This window comes from Colossoma macropomum, unplaced genomic scaffold, assembly GCF_904425465.1.
Source record: "Colossoma macropomum unplaced genomic scaffold, Colossoma_macropomum, whole genome shotgun sequence".
NCBI lineage: Eukaryota > Metazoa > Chordata > Actinopteri > Characiformes > Serrasalmidae > Colossoma > Colossoma macropomum.
The window spans coordinates 14,943,158-14,961,630 of NW_023494794.1; the positions used below are offsets into that span (position 1 = coordinate 14,943,158).

The following is an 18,473-nucleotide window of genomic DNA, read 5'->3' on the forward strand; positions in this document are numbered from 1 at the left end:
CTAAAATCTATTTTTAAAAGCCATTGATGGCAGACGTTTGGGCACCCTAGTCAAACGATGTTTTGTTGATTTTATATGTGAGAATAAGTGAACACATCCTCTACAGAGAAAACACTTCTGCACATTCTAATACACTGTTTATTTGCAGAATTTAACATATTGGAAAAAAAAAGTGTACAAAAGTTATGGCACATTTATATTTGTATGTTAAATTCAGTAAATAATATTCAATTTTGTTAACTGTAGAGGACAAGGTTATTTTCACATTAAAGAAGGTGTAATTAAAAAGGGGTATCCAAACGTTTGAATATGAATGCACAGGCAGGGAGGCAAAATAGTCCCTATTTTACCATCAACATTACATGTAAAAACTCAGAAGCCACATATAGGTTCACTGAAGGTTTTGGACAGTAAACAAGATGGCTATTTTTCTGTTGTAGCCATGGTGACCCCTGCTCACCCACTGTAAAAACATGTCTGTAAGTTTTCTACAATGAACAATGTCACACCAAGTGACACTGTTTACATACTAAAGACTGAATTATACAGAAATTTGGGAAAAGTGCTGGAATTCCCCTTTAAGAGTCTGGATGTGTAGACGTGTTGAGTGTAAGAGCACAGCTCTGCCACTGCTCGTCCCTCAGTGCTGTTTTATGAGCAGTCTTGAACTGTTTTACTGTTCTGTGATGCAAATGGTCGAATTGAACTGTCCTGGTGAACGTTCACACTCACACAGAACACACAGATACGCAGGCACGCATGCATATCTCCACTCACGCGCGCAGATAACCAGCGTCTGAAGACAGGTGAGCACCTGTGTTTGAAATGCAAAGCAGAGAGATTGTGAAGTTACTCTAACTGACTCTGTGAAAGAAGACTTCAACCGTCCAGCCGCCGCCAGGTAAATACTATTCTATTGCCTAATGCTTATTCACTGTTTAGTTGGGCGTAGTGTCCAGTTTGTTGTGTTACACTGCATGCACATTAGTTTTGGATGGAATAATGGTTATGAGGTCATACCCTTTTTATTCATAGCCCCACTGTTTAAATGGGGGGCAAAAGTGAATGGATAAATTAACATCTGTTGTTGGAAGAAAACCTTGTATCTCCACTTTTGACGTTTTCCAGTTTTTGACATAATTTAAAAGCACCTGTTGTCCTTTACATTGTATGTAAATTTCATGATGAATGGACTAAAAGAAATGACCTAAAATGACTTGTAAAAAAGTCTGGTTCCATTGACTTCCATTAAAAGTAAAGTAGGTTTTTCTTTCTCCTGTAAAGTCACCATTTTGGAGACACAAGGTTTTCTTCTGACAACAGCGATAAATGTAAGTTTGGTTAGCGTTTGTTTGTTTGGCCTCCAGTTTGGTCTTTAGTTAGCAGAATTCTGTTTCATGTCCATTGCAGTACATATAACCAGAACAGCAGCGGAGTCACTGTCCAGTTACTCATAGGCTGCACTCTATTTATGTGCCATTTAAAGTTTATGAGTGGTGAACTGATGCTAATTGTATTAGAACAGAGCTCAACAGTTTGCAACGAATGGACTTCTGGCTCCACTCAAAGTCTGAAAGTCTAAAGAGTCTGAATGTTTTGGATATTTTTGTTTTTAACATGTTTTAAATAACGTAAAACAATGTACAGTACATTATACACGCTGCCTTACGCAGCACAGCAGAATCGTCACTAATTACACAGAATTCTCTTATTGCAATTTACCATCCACATCACATTCATTACAATCATGGTGATGAATTGTGACAGGGGTCTCGGGGGTCCCCTGGTGGAAAGTCTGCCCTATGTAGTGTTGTAAACTTCTGTATAATATTTTCACAATATATCTGTGTGAGGTTCACTCCTGTAGTATTACTTAGTAGTCTTTTTATCTCATATCTGTATCAATACATATTATTTTTATGCTTAGAAACTGATGCAAAGACACGGCAGCCAAGTCCAATGGCCTATTTTAGGTAGTAAACGATTCAGTTTGCTGTACAAATGGGTCAAATTCTTGGCATATGTTGCTTGTTGTGCAAAAACAAGCGTTACTGCATGAGGCAATTAAGAACTTTACCCACTGCATGTTCTCCAACTGAACTGTCTATACTGAAAACTCTCGTATTTGTTGGTTCAAGTCAAAAGCATCTACAGTTTCTCAGTAGTTTGAGATGCACTCAAGCTTCCAAGTCCTCCAGTTTTAAACCAGAAAGATGTCTCTCTTATAGGGGGTTCCATTCTTCTTATGGAAGGTTTGGGACCCCCACCCCCCACCAAACACGAACCCTGATGACGATTATACGACCACTCGAAAACATCCTGTTGACTGATTCTGTGAAAACAAAGCTCATGACTGACAAGCCACTCTTGCTAAACATCATCCCGTTCACAGGCACAGCTGGGTGCACGTTTGCATCTCATACCCCTCCATTTGCAACATTTATGGCCCTCGCTTGATTCAAAGCACATTGCCTGCTCTTTTAGTAACTTCAACATGCCTCCTAACAAAGACTATTCAGTTTTTTTTCTTAATAAAATTTTGAATTTGTTTTCAGGAACGGATGCACACGCTTTTGTAAGCAAGTCTCATCATATAGTTCTATGAATTTCTATTGTGCAGATTTGTTTAAGGAGAAAAGATATGAAACGGTTACGTTTAGATCCAGCACTGTAATGACAGCTTTCCACAGCGTCCGAAAGCAAGTGCAGTCCATCCCACCTCCAGCGATTTAGGACTCCAGGAACATCTGGACATCAGATCCAGGTATAGTGTACTACACTACGTACCATGTGTCGGAGCAAAAGCTTGTATGTCAATGCTTGGAACAACATATCGTTATATTAGCTTACACTGAACATCACAGATGTTTTTCCTGCTCCTGTGATATTACTATTTTGGAGATATGAGGTTTTGACAATCTATAAATATGTATGCTCACTGAGGACTTTATTATGACCACCTCCTGCTACATTCTTTGTGCATTTTATCAGCTCCACTTACTATATAGGAGCACTTTGTAGTTCTACAGTTACAGACTGTAGTCCATCTGATTCTCTGCATACTTTGTTAGCCCCCTTTCACTCTGAACTTCAATGGTCAGGACCCCTACAGGACCACCACAGATCATTCTCAGCACTGCAGTGACACTGACGTGGTGGTGGCGTGTTGGTGTGTGTTGTGCTGGTAAGAGTGGATCAGACACAGCGGTGCTGCTGGAGTTTTTAAACACCTCAGTGTCACTGCTGGACTGAGAATTGACCACCAACCAAAATATCCAGCCAACAGCAAAGTATGCAGAGAAACAGATGGACTACAGTCTGTAACTGTAGAACTACAAAGTGCTCCAATATGGTAAGTGGAGACATGGGCATGGACAATTATTGTATATAAAAGGAGGAGTACTTAATAAAGTTCTCAGTGAATGTATATAAAAACCTTGTTGTTTTTGCAATATATTTCAGCCCACCTGTCCTTTACATCATCTCATGATGAATGGACCAACAGAAATGGTCTAAAATGACTTGGAATATTAACCTACAGTAAAGTTAATATTGTATTTCTTCTTCTATGAAGGTACAATTTCAGAGAAACAAGATTTTATGTTTTGTTCATTTTCTAAGTGAAAATAAGTTCTCTACAGAGATCACACTTAAATATTGCACTTATCTGCAAATTTTAGTGTGCCACTTCCTGTTTACATATTGGAACACATAAAACATATAACTTTTACAAAAGCCACATTTTAGGTTTTTTCTATATGTTTAATTCAAGTAATAAACAGTAACTGTACTTAAAATATGCATAGGTTTGTTCTCTGTAGAGGATGTGTTCACTTGCTTTCACCTAGAAAATCAACCGGGGTGCCCAATTTTTTTTCATACACCTTTACGACACATTAGTGTACTTACAAATAAATATTGTGACATTTGTGTAGAAATAGAATTGTAGAATTAAGGTGTCTATAAGGTGTATATAATTATAATAAGGTGTCTATATGTACTTCGTTTTCACAGTACACTGTTTAAGCAAAAGACATCAAGAAAAGAACCAAGATGGCACCTGCTAAAGTGTACATTGCCCTTATAGCAGCAGGTGAGCAGATTTGTTCTTGTTCAGAAAAGAAACTTCACTCAGACTGGGATGAGAAAATGATGAAGGAAAAAAAAGGATTTCCTCTAGATATTAAAAGAAACTATCAAATTATAAGTCAGTAAAATTAAATCCTACTGGCATTGCCAGGCAATAAATACCCAGATCTGTTACATAGATATGAGACAAGAAAGTGGGTTACATTCTGAAAAACTAGTAAAACATTAATTCAAGAAAACATTCCTCTGCTCCACTGAGGTCTAACTGCATCAGTGAATCCACTAATATCAATAATAGAATGAAGGAGCTACTGCATTAATAATAGATTAATCAGAATAGTGTAGAACTGTGCAAGCCATATTATTAAAAGATCATGCACATTGTCTATAAATAAGAACCTATGGGAGGAAGGGAGCTGGGACTGTTATGGCGTGTCTTTGAACTACACCTCCCAGGCCTTAATCACTTAAGATCTTATAGGATTGACTCCAGATCTGTTTCGCTTTGCAGCACATTAAAGGCCAAACTTAGCGTGGGTAAGGAAAATTTGGTCCTAGATCAGCATTTCAGTTCAGAATTTGCCAGAGAAGAGATTCTACTGAGCTTGACAGAAAAAACACATCTCAAATCAGGGACAGAGCTAATAAAATGCACAGAGATGGATTTATTAAAATAACATTAACATTATTTTAAAGCTTTTTAAGTAGCTTGTGTAAAGTTATTTTGCCATTTGTTAATCTGCAGGAATTATTGGTGCCATTTTGCCATTGGCTGCAACTACAGGTGACCAAGAAGATACAACGGCAGATGGAAAAGCAATTACTGCATCTGGAACACCTGCTTGTACAATCATGACGATTTCAGATGGTTCCACACCAGCTGTGGCATCTGGAGAACCAAATGCAGCTGTTTCACCAGTGGGTGCTACAACCAGCAAAGTGAAAATAACTACATCTGTATCAGCTCCAACAACTATTGCAAAGACTGTGCAAGCAGCATTTACAACCTCTGATGGAGAGGTACCAAATACTGCTGCACAAGCAAAGGCAACTACAGTTGTAGGGGTAACAAATACTGCTGGAACAGCACAGACAACTTCAGGTGGAGAGGTACCAACTACCGCTGCAACAGCAAAGGCAACTGCAGGTACAGAGGTATCAACTACCGCTGCAACAGCACAGGCAGCAATAAGTGGAGAGGTACCAACTACCACTGCAACAGCAAAGGCAACTGCAGGTGGAGAGGTATCAACTACCGCTCCAACAGCACAGGCAACTGCAGGTGGAGAGGTATCAACTACCGCTGCAACAGCACAGACAACTGCGGGTGGAGAGGTACCAACTACCGCTGCAACAGCACAGGCAACTGCAGGTGGAGAAGTACCAACTACCACTGCAACAGCAAAGGCAACTGCAGGTGGAGAGGTATCAACTACCGCTCCAACAGCACAGGCAACTGCAGGTGGAGAAGTATCAACTACCGCTGCAACAGCACAGACAACTGCGGGTGGAGAGGTACCAACTACCGCTGCAACAGCACAGGCAACTGCAGGTGGAGAAGTACCAACTACCGCTGCAACAGCAAAGGTAACTGCAGGTGGAGAGGTATCAACTACTGCTGCAACAGCACAGGCAACTGCAGGTGGAGAGGTATCAACTACCGCTGCAACAGCACAGACAACTGCGGGTGGAGAGGTACCAACTACCACTGCAACAGCACAGGCAACTGCAGGTGGAGAGGTACCAACTACTGCTGCAACAGCACAGACAACTGCCGGTGGAGAGGTACCAACTACTGCTGCAACAGCACAGACAACTGCAGGTGGAGAGGTACCAACTACCGCTGCAACAGCACAGACAACTGCAGGTGGAGAGGTATCAACTACCGCTGCAACAGCACAGACAACTGCGGGTGGAGAGGTACCAACTACTGCTGCAACAGCACAGGCAACTGCAGGTGGAGAGGTACCAACTACTGCTGCAACAGCACAGGCAACTGCAGGTGGAGAGGTACCAACTACTGCTGCAACAGCACAGGCAACTGCAGGTGGAGAGGTACCAACTACTGCTGCAACAGCAAGGGCAACTGCAGGTGGAGAAGTACCAACTACTGCTGCAACAGCACAGGCAACTGCAGGTGGAGAGGTATCAACTACCGCTGCAACAGCACAGACAACTGCGGGTGGAGAGGTACCAACTACCGCTGCAACAGCACAGGCAACTGCGGGTGGAGAGGTACCAACTACTGCTGCAACAGCACAGACAACTGCGGGTGGAGAGGTACCAACTACTGCTGCAACAGCACAGGCAACTGCAGGTGGAGAGGTACCAACTACTGCTGCAACAGCACAGGCAACTGCAGGTGGAGAGGTACCAACTACTGCTGCAACAGCAAGGGCAACTGCAGGTGGAGAGGTACCAACTACCGCTGCAACAGCTCAGGCATCTGCCGGTGGAGAGGTACCAACTACCGCTGCAACAGCTCAGGCATCTGCCGGTGGAGAGGTACCAACTACCGCTGCAACAGCTCAGGCATCTGCAGGTGGAGAGGTACCAACTACTGCTGCAACAGCACAGGCAACTGTGGGTGGAGAGGTACCAACTACTGCTGCAACAGCACAGGCAACTGTGGGTGGAGAGGTACCAACTACCGCTGCAACAGCTCAGGCATCTGCCGGTGGAGAGGTACCAACTACTGCTGCAACAGTACAGGCAACTGGAGGTGGAGAGGTACCAACTACCACTGCAACAGCACAGGCAACTGCAGGTACAGAGGTATCAACTACCACTGCAACAGCACAGGCAACTGCAAGTGGAGAGGTACCAACTACCGCTGCAACAGCACAGGCAACTGTGGGTGGAGAGGTACCAACTACCGCTGCAACGGCAAGGGCAACTGCAGGTACAGAGGTACCAACTACCGCTGCAACAGCACAGGCAACTGGAGGTGGAGAGGGACCAACTACCGCTGCAACAGCACAGGCAACTGCAGGTACAGAGGTAACAGCTACTGCCCAAACAGCAAAGGCAACTCTTGGTGGAGTGGTACCAACTACTGCTGCAACAGCAAAAGCAACTAAAGTTGAGCAGGTTCCAGATACCACTGCAATGCTAAAAAGAACTACTGGAGAAATAACAATTGCATCAACACACAGAACAGAAAAAATGAAACCAGACAGTCTGTTTACAGTTCTAAAGCCAGCGTCTTACACAACAGCATCAAACACAGGCAACACTTTCTCCTCATCTAAGCATGGAACTACAAACTTTAGCAAACCAACAATTCTGCTGAACACATCTGGTTCCCCTGTACATGCTACAGTACACAAAACACCTGTGCACAGCAATGCAAAAACTACATCCCCAAACAAAACCACTATAAAGAAGCCTGTGGTACGTCGCAATACAACAAAGTCACATCTGCCTGTTGATCTGCATTTTTATGTTGCTATGACTCTCGTTATCCTACTAGCAGTCAGTACTCTTGGCACATATATGATATTTCTGAGAGCTGTCTTTACGAGATGTTAAGGGATGTGTAAACATGTTGAAAGACTGTTGTAAGCAGCAGACTGCTTTCCATTTTTTTTTATTTACTGCATTTGCCTTAGACAATCTTTCAGTTCTCCTATTGCAATATTTCTATGACTGCAGCCAATGTTTATTTCTGCAATAAAATAATGTCATCTATTATTCGATTAATCGACTAATCAAACCGTTATGCCTTCTGTAGTGTTCTATCACTTTACCTCAGTCAGGCATCGTCATTATTCAAAGTTCCATCTGTGCATCAAGCAATTTTTTCTTTTAAGGTGCAACGAAACAATAGAAACTTTTATGCCCCATACATTCGTGGCTCTGCTGGAATGAGTGTTTCTGTTTCAAAGTAATTTCCATAATCAACAAGTAATTGACTTTGTTGACCAATTGTTGCAGCCCTATTTATTTCTTGTGAATTATGACAAGCGTTCAGCACACTATAAACTTTAGGCATGTTATTGAACATTTCAGACTTAAGGTTTATTGTTGAGGAACAACTATAAATTATCCAGTAACTAGTTGTAAGAAAGGTGGAATTAAAATGTGGGTCTCTTGAAGTTTAAAGAGTCACTTTGTGTCCTGGGATATCTTACATATCATACAGCAGACAAAACTTAAATTTACAGACATTTTATGATTCTCTAGACTTCAAACTGTATAAACCTGTCTGTAATTTCTTAGTACTTTGATCTAGGATAACCACAAGTTAACTGCATTCAAAATGTGAGTAATGCAGATCTTGTAAACTGCATAAAGTCAGCCTAATTGGAACAATCAACACATTTGCCAGGACCAAAAATATGGAAAGTGGGCATTTGAGGAGATGGATTCACTGCTGATTTTATGAGCAAAAACTAAGTTGGTTCCAGCTGATCAAGATGCAGAGAAAGTGATGCAAGTGTGCGCAATGTATAATTCTGACTGTCAAGCATAGAAGAGGCAGTAAAATGGTCTGTGGTTGCTTTGTTAATGACAAAGGTGATGATATTTACCATGGCAACCACAATGGCTAATCACACCATGGCTATACTTAAGAGCTGTGCCATTTTATCAGGATCGGGACTAGTTGGAAGTTCTCCATTCTTCAGCAAGATAACAACCCAAAACACATCTGAAAGTCGTACAGATGAAGAAGGCACATGATGGACAAACTAACAACATGGACTGTCCAATCTTCAGACCTCAATTCTACAGGACGTCTGTGGGACAAACTGAACAGAGAAGTTAACGCAAAGAAAAACTGGAAGTGGCTGCAGAAGCAGTAGGAATGCTGGGTGATTCCCTGCTTGTTAAACTTGTTAACCAAAGCTGTGAAAAGTTTTTTGAAGAATCTGAGATTTAGGGACAGTTTTCAATTTTCCTGAACATTGCATTGATTTCATACTCTGATTATGACACTGCTAATTTCTGTATATTGAAAATGAATGAAATGTTTGGGTGGCATAATACTGACAAAGCTGTAAAAAGCAGTGAATATATATTAAAATGCCCAAAACAAATGCAGAATGCATACTGTTCTCCATGCTTGGTACAATCTCTCATCTCAGAATATGTGTATATATAAGCAAACAACCACAAGTTAACTGCATTCAAAATGTGAGTAATGCAGATCTTGTAAACTGCATAAAGTCAGCCTAATTGGAACAATCAACACATTTGCTGGGACCAAAAATATGGAAAGTGGGCATTTGAGGAGATTCACTGATGATCTTATGAGCAAAAACTAAGTTGGTTCCAGCTGATCTGTCTTTACAGGATGCAGAGAAAGTGATGCAAGTGTGCGCAATGTATAATTCTGACTGTCAAGCATAGAGGAGGCAGTAAAATGGTCTGTGTTTGCTCTGTTGGTGACAAAGGTGATGATATTTACCATGGCAACCACAATGGCTATCACATCACAGCTGTACCTAAGAGCTGTGCCATTTTATCAGGATCTGGACGGGGAAGTTCTCCATTCTTTAGCAAGATAACAACCCAAAACACACCTGAAAGTCGTACAGATGAAGAAGGCACATGATGGACAAACTAATAACATGGACAATCTTCAGACCTCAATCCTACAGGATGGCTGTGGGACAAACTTAGTTTTAGAGTAACTGAGAGTTTTCAATTTTCCTGAACATCGCCTTGATTTCACACTGTTTATGATACTGCAAATAACTGTATATTGAAAATGAATGAAATGCTATGTTTGGGTGGCATGATACTGATAGAACTGTAAAAAGAAGAGAATATATATTAAAACGCCCAAAACTAATGCAGAAAATACTGTTCTCCATGTTTGGTACAATCTCCCACCTCAAACAGTATACAGACATATATATATATAATAATAATAACATTACATACAATTTACTAGCAGTAGAGTTGACTGTAAAGTACTGTATATTCATGAAATAAATAAAATAAATGCTGTACATTTACAGCCGTTTTGTACAGTGTTTGTTGAAAGGTAAATGCCCAGCTTACTCTTACTCTATTGAAGACATAATATGGTCCAGTTCGCCCCCAAAACCAGTGTACCTGTATCTGAAACTGCAGCTGTGATGGTAAAATTATGATGGCTGGGTGAGTGGGCGTGGTTATTCAAGAGGGAGGGTGGAGCTTTTGCATCAAGCAGCAAATCCTAACAGCCTGTAGAAACACAAACCTTCTGAAAATGTGAAACAGACCAAAACAACAGACACCTCACAATTCATAGTTTCTTGGTTGGTACATACAGCGTCAAGCAGCACACACATGAACTGCCAAGGAAAATGCATTTTTGCTTATCATGCCTTCTTTAAAATTTTAGAAGTTCATAATTAAATGCTTCCCATGACAGAGAAAGAGAACAGAAATAGGAAAAAAAAGCCACATCAGTCAACTGTGTTGGTTTCACAACATCTCAGATTTATTGTTCTATTCTTTGGTAGAAAAGCATCTCTGTAATTGCTCTGACATAGGATTGAGGACAGGGTAATCAACAATAATCCATTTTTCAGTCTCTCTCCGACTCGACCTCTTAGGTCTAGTCAAGCTTATTTTGCATTAAAACTACTTTCAGACTGTGCAACCTCATCACAACATCAGACACACTTAGAAAAGGACAAAATTGGAAGGGGAAAATAAATATGACAAATCAGACAAAGATCTGTTAGATGTGAAAGCAAATACATTTTAAGCCAAGTTACTTGAAAGCTCTCTTTTTATATGTTGCCATGTTCCAAAAATGAATAGCTGTTCAAATCAGAGCTTTGAAATGAACACAGGATTTATTGGTCAGAACATTCAATTTAAAGTATAGTATAGTCTGACCAACCCTTATTTCCCTTTAACCCCAAGCAGTCAAACAGCCAAGACATGTTTGGTGTCTGAAGTTTGCTTCTTTAGTCTTGCTTTGGAGCTATGAGGCTAATGTAGCTAACAAGATAAGTCAAGATCAGAATTGTGGCAAATTCTGTTGCCCGAAAGCCAATCATCATTAGTCGGTGATTAATCGTTAACTGACGAACCTAAAATCACGGACACGACCCATGAAAATATCAAACACAGCACTGCGTTTATATAAAAGATTTTAGGCTTTATTTAATGAAAAAACACAGCCTAACATGACAGTAATAATGTAGTCTACCTACATTTACCACATACTATTAACCCAAGTTAACAAATATATATGAAGTTCATATGCATAGTTTTAACTAGAGGTCTACACTACCGTGGATTCCCATGTAACTAAATTTCAGTGTTGAAATGAACGAATTATTAATTAATCAATTCAAATTACTCAAATTAATGAATCGCCTAAATAAAGTAGAATAATCACTAAATCATATTCATAAACAATATAAAAAATATCAGATAAAGAATGATATAATTAAGGAAGTCATTCTAAAGAGTTGCGAAGCAACCCGTCAGGTGAACAGCATGCAAATTCTCATAGCTTACAGAGATGGCAGAGCCTTCAGTCCGACAGCCACAGCTGCCCAGCACCAAAAACAACCGCTCTGTGGTTTAATTCCCGCTTTGTGTTTACTGGGAATAAACGGCGTTTGGTGAAGTTACTTCACAGTGAGCCTGATGACCATGACTGCTGCGTTATTTCATCAGAGGATAATGTCACTTCGCCTTGACAGAACTGCATAGGTGGGGGTGGGCCAAAATGATTCGGTTGCGGGTGGGAGTGGGACTGAAAGAACAGTCCCGCACAGACCTCTAGTTTAAACAACAGTCAACATGAAGTCAGTAGCTCACAGATTTTAAGTTTTAGTCATGGGACTAACTACCTAGGCTAACTGTTAGCTACAGGTCAAGGGTACACTCAACAGAAGTGACATAACGTTTAATAAGAGTCAGCTGTAGCCTACATTAGCACTGTGTCATGAGGCTAAATATCCTACTTACGATAGTGCTGTAAACTCGATTAAAACAGTATTAGTAGCTGTGTTGAATTTCTATATTGTCCATAATGTGGCCTTGTAGCTCCAGTGAAAGTTTAAATAAGCAAACTCCAGACATGAAACGCGCCTTAGCTGACTGGCTACATTTAGGACACTGGGAAAGCTGTGTAAATTTGATTTTCCACCTATTCCTTTAGGAGTAGTCTTGAGCTGACAGGTCAACCCAATGTAACTGCTCAGCTCAACAGTGTTCTCCATGTATTCTAACCACCAGGATAGTTGCTCTTCAAAACAGAGACCGTAATCATATCAGGTGGTTGTGTAATCCCAACAAAGAAGCTAGTAAGATCCTCAAGTGCATTGAGTTCCAATTGTTTGCTCAGTACAGTTCAGGTGCAAACCTCAACCACTTGCTGGCTTACTTATTTTGTACAAATATTAAAAAAATCTCCATTGTCTAAATGCACTAGTAATGAGGCTCCAAATTTCCACTGTTAGCATGTATCTTTTTGAATGGTATGGCTTAGTACAATCAAAGATAACAAGCACCTTTCAGGTCCTATATTCAGACTGAAGCATATACAGTATACATTAACAAAAATCTCAACCCTCAGTGTTGAACAACCGATGCAGCATATAATTACAGCTAAAAATATTAGTGTACAAGTTAATTGGTTTCTCTCCCGATTATTAACTGAGCTGAGGCTTTCAGAAAAAAGGAAACTTTTTGAAGACAGGTTCTTTGGAGAACCGATTTGCAAATGAGATGAATGTGAAGAACCTTGCGTGTTCCTTATGTGAAGGTTCTTTGAACCATTAAAAAGTTCTTCACAAGTCTCTTTAAGGTTCTGTAGAGAAGGAAATGAGCTCTTCTATGGCAGCACTCAAAGAACCCTATGTGGCATCTTTTTGATGGAATCTTAAGGGAATGAAAAATGTATTGGTTTCTCAATACTTGTACCCAAGTAGTGTCGGATAAAAAAAGCACTAGATTTTCCCACATCCAGAGAGATAATGATCAAACTTGTGCAAAAAGGACTCAAGGATGGGGAAGGGAAAATGTATCAACACATAAAAAAACAAAAACAACAACAAAAATGTATTATTACTATAAACAGTTGGCGATACTTCAATCAAAATCTCTGAATTTAATTAAAAAAAGAGTTAAAAACAAATGAAGATGAGAGGAAATGAACTGACCACAGAGAACTGCAGGAGGGTGGATGAGAACGAGTGTTTGCATTTGTGCCTGTCTACTTATCTGTGTGTCTGTCTGCATTGCGTCTTTGCACTGGATGTGAACGTGTGTAGTGTTATGAAGCCCTGGCCTGCCTGCACACGTTGGGTCTGCGTGTGGGTACAAATCCGTGTTTGCAGGTGCACTTGAATGAGCCCATCGTGTTTGTGCACCGAGCGTTCTTACACGGGTTCAGCCGCATGCCTCTCTCCACACATTCGTCTATATCTATATCACAGAGAGACAGAGGGAGAGAGCAAGAGAATCATGTTCACCCTTCTGTACATTTTACAAGCAAATTCTAGAGATGCTACATGAAAACTAGCAATGCACCGATATGGTGCATCGTTTGTTTTGATGTAGCAGAAGCTACCTGCTAACATAGATGTGCATCATAGACAATAAAATCCAGGCTCCATAGCAGAGGTGCCCAAACTTTTGTCTTGGGAGGCCAAAGCGCAATTTGCAGTGGGCTGATCGTCAAAAAGGCAATAAAATATATAAATGAAGGGTTTCACTGCAAATTGCATTATAGACCACTTTCAAGAATTATCTTTTTTTCATGATTTATGATTTTGGGAGTGGACTTCACACATACAAGAAATATGAATACTATATTATGAAAAAATCGCCTTTATTGGACAAATATGTTTTCCATTATACATCAGCAATTTTTTTATTGAATACATGCTATATCCAAAATTGTTCTAAATGGATATACTGCATTTTGGAAAGAAACTCTTCAAAAAAATCAGGTAAGGTTGGTTTTCTATGGTTTTAAGGTTTTGAAAATGCTTACATTCCACTATATTTTGTGACTACAAATACAATTTTAAAAGTTAAACATTTGATTAGTTATATGTACTATAAAAATAGTATATATATATATATATATATATATAAATATAGTTCTCTCTTAAATGCGTTTACACGTACACCAATAGTATGATCATCACCGGATTTCGGCAGTTATCTGATTATTGAAGCGGTCATGTAAACAGCAAGCTCTGATTTCTTAGATCGGACTAAGGCCGTTATCAGATTTCTAGAAATCTGATTAACAGGGCTAGACTTTAGCTCAGTTATCAGCCTTTTCAGCGCAAGTATAACTTACTCTGATTTCTGTCATTTTTCTGAGTCTGTGCAAACACAAATACAGACTGCTGGCCCAGAAAGAGCGAGCAGTGTTTAACACAGCACCCGAGAAACGGCAGCACAACACTTCTGGAGCGATGCTGAAACCAAGCATATGCTTGACAACTATACACTCAATGTTCTAGATGATGTATATTCACATTTTCTAGTAAAGTGACTCAATGTTACGTTTCTCTCATGTCTTTTTCTGTGACTTCACTGGCCAGGGGCAAAGCAGAAATCAGATTATTGCCTCACTCATGTAAACAGTTTTCTCATTATCTGATTTCCCAAGTATTTGCAAACACGTTGAACGGCTAACTGACAAAATCTGACCAGATTATCACATACATGTAAATTCAACTATTGTTTGAGGGAGGTGAGGTCAGGGTAACTTTGACAGGCCAAATGCATTTAAAAAGGATTTAAATGCATCTAATGCATTATTGGTTATGAGCATGTGACCAATAATAAGTACATTTTCCCATTTAACGGATAGCAGTACACTGACTGCCAAAATATCTTAGGCCGAAATACGCTTTATTCCATTTAATAAATGAGTGAGGGAGCAAGACACATCGTAGAACTACACAACAGGCATGTCAAAGACTATTATTAATTATTTATTGTATTAGGCATAGAAATGTAAGTCTAAGAAGGTCATAAAAAAGAGTCAAAATAGGACAAATTTAATTGTTTTTTTTTATTTTGGTGTTTAAAATAAATAAAAGTCTATTTTGTAGGTTCTTAAGTTGCACCACTATTTTTTTTACTTCAATAATGCTGCAAATGTGCAAAAAACAGAAGCCAACAGTGTCCTAGTTAACCTAAATACAGAGTTATGGGGAAAAATATTTGATTTCTTAATATTAATTTAAAATATGTTAGCCTATTGCCGTTCCACTAGTAGAATGGCCACTGGGGGCCTGCAGAAAGAGGCTTAAAAAGTCATGCAGTGAACCACTGTAATCCATTTATAGCACGTGTGTACTGACCTACACAGCGCGTTCTTGAATGATCCAGTCTGAAGCCGGGGTTACACTCACACATGGTACCCAGGTATGAGCGCACACAGCGTCCGTTAGCACAACTACACTCATCAGAGTCCTCCTCTGAACTGTCTCTCTCTGACAGAAGAAAAGAAAGAGTAAGAATATTTGAATAAACCAAGTCTATTCCTCAGTATGGCCGTCTGATGCAGTTCTTTGGCGTAAGCCATAACATGCAAACGTCCAGTACTACCACCTTCCACGGCCTTGACAAAAAGCTTGTTTCTGTGGGGCTTAGTAAACACTATTTGAGTGGCTGTTGGAAAAGTTACCTGGGTTGTAATTGGAGAAAGCTGCTAGGAAATCTCCCTCTCCGTCTGACTCGGTCTCCAGGTGCATCTCACATAGCCTGTTAAATATCACTGCACAAAGCACACCACACTTAAACATGCCTTCTTCAAACGTATGTTCACAATAAACCCAAACAGACATAAACAACACGTGGAATGCACAAACAGCCTACATTACTTTCAATACATAAATAAATAAAGCATGCACAAAGTTATCTAAAGTAGCAAACTGGAGTTTTGTTCTTTTAATCAATTTTCGGCTTAAAAAAAATCATTTTAGTTTCTTTTTGCCTCCAAAAGTCTACACATGTCAGGTGGTTAAACCATCCAACTATGTATGTTGACTAAGTAAATGATTAAAAAAGGTAATCACATACAATTACACACACATGTAATTACATACAATTCTAAATAAAATAGTTTGGTATGATTTTATGTTTGAAAACCTTAAAATAAGTACTCATCTCACTGTAAATTCCACAGGTTCTTTCTTCCTCGAATGTCAGGTTAAATAACCCAAAACAAAGACCTTTTATTTTGACATGCTTTTACAAAGGAGGGGCCAGGGTATTGCATCATAAAGAAGACCCCAAGTGACCTTCATGGTGCAATGCCAAGGTCAGTGGCCTTTTCACAATTTTGGACAAAATGTCTTTTTTGAGTCGTGGTTCAAATGGTTCAGTTTACATGTCGTGTGGTATGAGCTCAAGAGAGCCATGTAAATTTGTCCTTATTATAATGTTTATTTATCTGAAGAAATTAGTCTGAAAAGTCAGGTGGCACAACTAGATACGTCAAATGGGGCAACCAGACCAGCACAGCTTGAATAACTAAAATAGGCAATTAACAGCTTTGATAACAAAAAAATGCACATCATGTCTTTTTTAATAAGATTTTTAAAAATTGTCACTTCTGAAAACCTTATTTGTCTTGGGTTATTGACCCATATGCATATGGTAATTGTCAAAAATGACCAAAATTCAATGACACGATTTTTGGCCAGTCCTAATTTAGCCTACCTGAGTTTCGCAGAGCAAAAGGACTGGAGGAGTACTGCAGCTGGCTTACCTGAGTTTCTCTGTGGGCAAGTGCGGCACTCAGGGCCCCAGCCACGGCCGTAGTGGCAGCAGCACTCAGAGTACGTGACTGTGAGATCGTTCCTTGGCATGCTGCAGATCAGATCCTCATCCACTTCCCCAAAACACACGTCCTTATGCGCCGCTGTACGATCTGAGAGAGAGAGAGAGAGAGAGAGAGAGAGAGAGAGAGAGAGAGAGAGAGAGAGACAGACAGACAGCAATAGAGAGAGCGAGAGTAGAGAGAATGAGAGCGGGAGAGAAATGGGAAAAAAGAAATAAACAAGGAGCAAGAGAGGAAGACACAGAAACAGACAAAGAGAACAAGAAAAATGAAGGAAAAGGAAGTAACAGAATGGGGTGTTGGGAAGAAGAGAAAGACAAACACACAATAAACACAAAGGGGTCCTATCCTACCATGTACAACATGTCATAAGGAACGTTGGGAACCTTGCTACGTGCCTTATCGGGCACTCGCGCTGAAGCTGATTGGCCAATCAGGGATTTAAGTGAGACCTGATTAGCTGTTTCAGGGCTATGCTTTTAGCTGATTAGTCGACTAGCTAGCTGGCAGCTAAACTGTGACTCTGACTGGCCGATTGGGGGCGAGCGTCTGATTGGCTGTGCTACCCACCATCATAGACGCACTGCTTGAGGGCCGCGCTGAAGGTGAGCGGCTGAGTGCAGATGCAGTGGAAGGAGCCGGGAGTGTTCACACACCTCCCGTTCCTGCAGTACGACGGGTCCAGACACTCATTCACATCTGAAAGGGTCACCACAGACATTACTAGAGAGGAACAGAGAAGTGCAGAGAGAGAGAGAAGAAAAGAAAAAGGGAGGGGTAAAAAGAGACAGAGAGAGGAAAGAGGGGAGAAAAAGAACGAGAAAGAAGCATCAGAAGCACACAGTCTTGGGTGAGTTGTGCAGTAGTATGTCTACATAAATAGACTACTGGCTTCCAGTTGTACCCATATTTAGATACAATCCATTATTTAACCTCTTCACAGAGGTCAGATAAATACCATATCTTTTCTTTTAACCGTTATTAGGACGGTCAAAACTGCTTTAAATTATTATTTTATTTAATCTATCAGAACTTCTATTAACATAACTACTGTACCGATTATTCACTTCTGTCAGAACTTCTATTCATAGAACTACATTACCCATCATACACCTCATTTCATCCATCGGGAATGTCTATTTATAGAACTACATGACCCATCATACACCTCATTTCATCCTCTAGAATATCTGCTCATAGTACTACACTACCAATCATTCACCTCATTTAATGCAACTTCTATACGTCGTACTACATTACCCATCATTCACCTTGTTTACAGAATTTTTTTACAGAGCGACAAAACTCGTCATAGACCTCATTTCAGCTTGTACAACTTCAGATCATAAAACTACATCACTGATGATGCACCTCATTACATCTCAGAATGTCTACTCACAAAACTAAACTACCCATCATGCACCCAACTTAATCTATTACACCTTCTATACACAAACCTACATTAGCCATTGCACACCTCACTTCACCCATTTTAACATCCAGTCATTTCATCTATCAGAACCTACATTCACAGAACTACATTACTCAGCTAACATTTCGTTTCAGTTATCAAAACATCTGTTCAGAAAACTACATTACCCATCATGCATCTCAT

The 18,473-nt window shown here is 40.0% G+C and overlaps 1 protein-coding gene and 1 long non-coding RNA gene across 4 annotated transcripts in view; one reads left to right on the top strand and one right to left on the bottom strand.

The window, feature by feature from the left end:
• The first annotated feature begins 842 nt into the window (after positions 1-842).
• On the top strand, positions 843-5,017 carry LOC118814653. The gene is made up of 4 exons (XR_005007745.1): positions 843-901; positions 2,621-2,764; positions 4,015-4,093; positions 4,835-5,017. It is a non-coding gene; the product is annotated as an uncharacterized LOC118814653 (long non-coding RNA).
• Positions 5,018-10,500: 5,483 nt separating this feature from the next.
• Positions 10,501-18,473, bottom strand: part of ltbp3 (latent transforming growth factor beta binding protein 3) — a 93,130-nt gene continuing 85,157 nt past the window's right edge. The window contains exons 26-30 of one of the 3 annotated variants that reach the window (XM_036580350.1): positions 17,429-17,557; positions 16,787-16,948; positions 15,701-15,790; positions 15,375-15,506; positions 10,501-13,473 (exon numbers count right to left, since the gene is read on the bottom strand). In XM_036580350.1, the coding sequence (XP_036436243.1) occupies positions 13,322-13,473; positions 15,375-15,506; positions 15,701-15,790; positions 16,787-16,948; positions 17,429-17,557 (665 nt within the window). In that variant the 3' untranslated portion in view covers positions 10,501-13,321. Of the gene's footprint in view, positions 13,474-15,374; positions 15,507-15,700; positions 15,791-16,786; positions 16,949-17,428; positions 17,582-18,473 lie in introns of all 3 variants that reach the window. The other 2 variants (XM_036580349.1, XM_036580351.1) reach the window with 2 other exon arrangements.